Below are 5,631 nucleotides of genomic sequence, written 5' to 3'. Positions count from 1 at the left end.
GCAGTGGGTGTGCTGTGCCGTGTGCATAGTTACGCATACACACGCACACCACGTGCACACTAGCCTCGTGAGTGAGAGGTTGAGGGACAAACGAGATCCAGGAACTCAGTGTGTCAGAGCTTGTCATCAGCTGAGTGATGCTGACCCGGGGGAGGGCTCACGCTTTTTGATTAAGTTATACAAAGGAAGCATGAGCTGTTTGAGGACACGGTTCGGACTGTTTGGAACCGCGGGTGCTGGATGTGCGTTCAAGTTGCCCAGAAGTGCTGTGGCCCCATCCTTCCCATGCGCTCGGCAGGCTGGGTCTCGGGGAGACACGTGCAGTCTGAAGGCACGTGATCTGCGTCCTTTATGTGCGTCTTCCCAGTGTGGTTCCCATAAGGAAAACCACATGACGAGTAGGGACCATTTCAGACCGAAAGATGTTACTTAAAAGTGCCCCTTGATTCTACACTGGTCACTTTTGTGCTGGGGCTTCGTGAGCAGAATTCGAGTTTTGGAAACTGTTGTGATGGCCTCTGGGCATTGCTCCTTAAGGGGCTCAGAGGCCGAGAAAGGGAACCACGTGCAGCCCCGTGAGATAGTCAGAGGGGCGGACCGGGACCAGCGGTGTCCGGCAGCCGTGGGAGAGAGGCCAGCGGGCAGCTCCAAGAGGAGGCGGAAGGCAGCGTCACGGGTGCTTAGGGCTTGTGCTTCCCCAGGTGTTCCCCGTGACAAGCTCAGGGGCCCCGGTCAGCGAGTACCCCTTCGTGAGGACAGGCCTGCTGGGCTTCGTCGGCCCCGGGGGGCTCGTCTTCGTGGTGGGCAAGATGGACGGGCTCATGGTGGTGAGCGGACGCAGACACAACGCCGACGACATCGTGGCCACTGCGCTGGCTGTGGAGCCCATGAAGTTCGTCTACAGGGGAAGGTGAGCACCCACCCCGTTCTCTGCACTTTTGTATAAAATTGACAGATTCCTCGAGCTCATAGGACCCCGTTTCCTTTTCCGTAAAGTGGAAGAACCGCACTCAGTGACCTTCGAGATTCTAGCTGGTTCTGAACGTCCAATGTCACAGAAACTTCCTGAGCACCATAAAGATAGTCTCATTAACTTCTCTAAGTTAAGCAGAAATATCCATTTGAAAAACGTATTTTTAACAAGTAACTATACAGAGAGTCAGCTATTCACGTGGGTGCTGGTCCTTTCAAAGGTAACAGTCGAGTGACAGATTTCGCGCAGGAGACGCCCGTGGCCCCCTCCCCAGCACGCCCCAGCCTTGCTTGGCACATGGCGAGCGCGAGTGGCTGTGGCCCCTGTGTTTCTTGCTTTAGAGTTTACTTGAGCATCGCAGCTGAGGGAGCAGGAGAAATAGATGTGTGGGTGCGGGTTGCCGCCTTTGAATTTTCTGTAGGCTGCAGCCTCTTTGGGGGCGGGGGGGTGAAGGCGTGGCAGTCACCAGGGCCCCGCACCTCCGTGAGTGGCCGGCAGGTCCAGCAGAAAACCCTGCTTCCCGGTGGTGACTCTTCCTGAGTAGGAGACGTTGCTCACAGGCTCGAGCCAAGATGGGAGCCGAGTGGTTTTCTGAGCCTCTGCAGTTTGGGCAGTCGTACAAACTCCTCCTGTGGCTGCCGGGAGCGGCGGACATTGTCATGCTGCCTGCAGGTGGCCTCACCAGGAACGGGGCATCTGCCTCGCCGTCGTGCCGTCAGAGCACCCGACCCTGACGTCGAGGTGGCTTTCTGGAGCAGCCACCAGGCGGGCACCCTGCGCCGTGAAAGCAGCCGTGAAGCTCCACAGTGTGGACTGCTCCTCCCGGCCCCTCTGGTGTGCTCACTGTACCCCCACCCTGTCCCACAGGATAGCCGTGTTCTCGGTGACCGTCCTGCACGATGAGAGGGTCGTGATTGTGGCTGAGCAGAGGCCGGACTCCACGGAGGAGGACAGCTTCCAGTGGATGAGCCGGGTGCTCCAGGTACAGCAGCTTCCGCGCGTCTGTTAGGGTGTGGCCGACCCAGTGGTCCCTGGTTGTCAGTCAAGTTGACTGGAAATGGCATCAGCTCCGAAACACGGACTTGTGCCCTGGGAAAGCAGCCGTCTGCCCGAGGTCAGGGCCTCACAAACTGGCTCCCGCCGTCACCGTGGGAGGCACGCGTAAGAATGTGTGTTAGGGCCTTCAGAGTGTGTGTCTTCTCCCCAAACTCCCATCAGTGTGTGCGGCATTCCACGGTCCCTCTGTCACCACACAGCTTGGCGAGGTGGGTGGCAGCCCGTTAAACTGTGGCACCTTTGCCAGCCATGCCACCGTGCTGCCGCGCCTCCCGGTGTGGACACGTGCTGCATGACCCGCACACGTGCCTTCGGTCTCTCCTGCACCTGCTCTAACGGTCCCCTCTCGTGACTTCCAGGCGATCGACAGCATCCATCAAGTCGGGGTTTATTGCTTAGCCCTGGTCCCGGCCAACACCCTCCCCAAAACCCCGCTTGGTGGGATCCACTTGTCAGAAACGAAGCAGCTTTTTCTGGAAGGCTCACTTCACCCCTGCAATGTCCTGATGTGCCCGCACACCTGTGTCACAAACCTGCCTAAACCTCGACAAAAGCAGCCAGGTACGTCTGGGGCCGGGAGGGATTGCAGTCTCCTCGGCCTCTGGGCCAGGGGCATTGGTGCGTGCTTCCTGGGCCTCCTGGACACAGACCGTGTCCCCCAGTGTCTCCTCCCAGGGGAGTGAGCCCCCTCGCCCCCAGCAGCTCTGCCTCGCGGTGCAGTCTGTGAGACAGGCAGGATGTGGCGTGTGCACTGCCGTGCTTTGTCCCTGCTCGTGCAGGCTGGGTCCTTCACGGAGCCTGGAGGGTCAGCGTGGAACACTTCTCTGCGCTGTCTCATTGCATCCTGGGTTTCCTTAGCTGGCACTCCCCCCCCGCCCCCCTTCACTGTCTCGCTCGGCCCCTGGCTTACACGGCTGCCACATAAAATGCACGGCTGGGCCGACTGAAGTCGCCCGGCTTCAGGTGGAGCATTTGGAGTGGTGAGCGTCACGCAGGATGACAGGTGCCTGTCCTGTCTTGTCTCAGGGCACAGACAGTACTGGGGACACTCCATCTGCGTGGTTGTCTCATGCATTGAGCTGGTCACAGTGTGAGGGCTCATGGGTCCTCGTGCATAGCAGGGACTGGAATGTCTCTCATTGTCCACCTCCATTCATCACCAGACGCCCTCAACCAAGTGGCCCCAGGCGTCAAGATGGTCACGGTGACCCCCTGCCACGGGTCAGCAGTGCATGACAGAATTCAGGACGAATATGTGGAGGGATCAGCTGCCAACACGTGTGGTCCCAGAGCTCAGCTCACCAGTCAGATACCAAGGAACCCGACACAGGAGAGATGTGGCTAAGGGACAGGTCCAGGCACTCCCTCCGGGGGCTGCAGGGGCCGACGCGGGGGGTGACCAGGGCAGCGGGACCACTGTAACACTGCAGCGCAGTAGGTGCGCGTGTGCTGCTGGTCACTGTAGGGCAAGGAGTTTCTTTGACGACGCTCGGTATTCCATCCGTTCTTGTCAAATACTGAGAGGTGTGTAAATCTGTATCTTCAAAAAGTAGCTTTTTAACAAATACTAAGTGGCAGCTATGAGGGACCCGTAAACTTTCTTAATGGATGGCCTGCAGTGGTCGTTGGGCAGTTGCTGTTTCTCTGAGGCCTTGGTTTCCTCGGTGCCATGAAGGTAGTGGACTAGGTCCCATCTGAGGCTTTTGGGGTAAATGTATGACTTGGAACCAGCACTCACAAGTAGCAGAGTGAACGTCCAGTGAGACCGTTGCCAGGTGCTTGAAATGTGGCCACTAACTTAGCGGATGCATAGACAACCTAATTGCCTTTTAATGGGACAGGTTGCTGGGTTTTTTTAGTTCACAACATTTACTGTGAAAATGTCTTAATTGAGTGCGGAAGTGTTGGAAGGCCTTTACCCTATCGGCTGGTTTGTGACAACGTTACGAGAATTATAAAAGCAGCTCCCGGCCCTAAGCTTCCCTGACGGACTGCATCAGAGCAGCCTGAGGGCCTGAGCGGTGGCTGGAGGGAGGACGCTGCTGTCACATGGCTGCCCGTGTCCCTGCACAAGCTGCGCGGGTATCGGGAGCAGGGATTGGATGACACTGAGGAACTGCCAGCCGTAGATTTGTGAATCGGTGCAGGGCGGGGCACGGGGAGCAAGTGCAGATGTCAAGTCCAGGTCCCTCGGCCCTCCCAGCACGTGTGTCCAGTTCTGAGGTTGCAGCTACAGGAACGTCCACGGCCACCTTCACCAGGCCGGGGCCTCAGTTCTCGTCAGGACAGCTTTGTAAATCGAGCAGCGGGAATGCCACCAGCCTCCCAGCGACATTTGAAAAATGCCAGCCCCTAAGTCCATGTGGAGACAGACACACGGAAGGTCCGAGCTTTGCATGCAGAGGATGCCAGCAAGAATAGGCTTAGGGACCTAGCAACAGAGAAGCACAAAGTAAAGCATCTTGAAAACCTGATACTCCCCCAAACAGCGCTTTTCCCACCATTGCCCGAATACTTAAAGCAGTTACGGAGAAGCCTTCAAACCAGCCTAGGCCATTTTCCCAGTCGGCTCCGTAGAAGAATGTCCTGCCGGGTCTTAGCAGCCAGGAAGGACACTGGGCACCGTCGCAGACCCTGGAGGCAGGAAGCACCGATGCGCACGGCCCTGGGAGAGGCGGTGCCTCTGGGCAGCAGCCACCACCTTGCAGGCATGCTGTCACGCTCTGCATTTCTGCACGCACCTCATGGCTTAGTTGTCTTTTCTGTTGATTCTTTGTTAGGAGCCAAGGAAAGAAATGTGCTCGGTCCCGAGCCACTGCTCACGAGCTTTCAGACGTAGTTTATCTGAGCACCTGGGCGTGTGCTGTGAGACCCAAAGCCCACATCGCGGCTCCTACAGACCACCCAAAACCAAAGGTGCCAGCAGATGGAAGCCCAGAAAGGCATCACGGGCTGCTCTCCAGGGCCCAGTGCTTCCCGGAAGCGCCAGGCCACCCCGCATCGCTGCGGAAAGCTGGCTGTTTCCTGGCAAAGCCAATTCTGGGCAGCCACATCTGCAGAGCAGAGTAGGTGGTCTGTTCCCACTGGACTGTCACCTGGAGGTCACCAGGTGCTCACACCTGCACTCCCATCAGTCTGTGGCTGTGCTCGGAAGCCAGGGTGATTGCTGGAGAGGTGGTCATGGCAACTGCGCACCTCTCAACCTGCAACACCTACCTGACTGTAAGCCTCTAGTGTACTCTTCATCAGAAGTTTAATAAAAACGGGACTCAGCGGCGGCCTTCAGCCGTGTCTTATGAAACTGAGGCGTCAACACTGATATCACCTGTGTCGCGTTAACCTGTAGTTCTTTGGGTAAACATCTCAGCCTCCCTCCCACACTTCCTCTCCTACCTCCTTCTCCTCCCGGCTCACACTCGCACACATTCACACACTCACACTGCCACTGTCCTTATTAGGATAGGCTGCAGAGGTCACTGGATGACAATGACGGCAAATGCACACAAGCCTCAGTCAGGGGCATGCAAGGCACGTGCCCACCGGACCCCCGGTGCCGCCGCGCTGTGGCCTGACTCTCCAGGTGGGGGCTGCTGAGGTCTCCC

General features: G+C 57.7%; 1 protein-coding gene across 1 annotated transcript in view; it reads left to right on the top strand.

Moving 5' to 3' along the window:
- Window positions 1-5,631, top strand: part of DIP2C (disco interacting protein 2 homolog C) — a 236,658-nt gene that overhangs the window by 194,765 nt on the left and 36,262 nt on the right. The window contains exons 22-25 of the mRNA XM_023523799.1: window positions 585-910; window positions 1,841-1,955; window positions 2,389-2,590; window positions 3,193-3,371. Coding sequence (XP_023379567.1) covers window positions 585-910; window positions 1,841-1,955; window positions 2,389-2,590; window positions 3,193-3,371 — 822 coding nt within the window. The remainder of the gene's footprint in view (window positions 1-584; window positions 911-1,840; window positions 1,956-2,388; window positions 2,591-3,192; window positions 3,372-5,631) is intronic.

This window comes from Pteropus vampyrus, unplaced genomic scaffold (assembly GCF_000151845.1).
Source record: "Pteropus vampyrus isolate Shadow unplaced genomic scaffold, Pvam_2.0 Scaffold415, whole genome shotgun sequence".
NCBI classification, from domain to species: Eukaryota; Metazoa; Chordata; class Mammalia; order Chiroptera; family Pteropodidae; genus Pteropus; species Pteropus vampyrus.
Note: the sequence above shows the minus strand (reverse complement) of the source record. Positions and strands in the feature narration are given on the sequence as shown.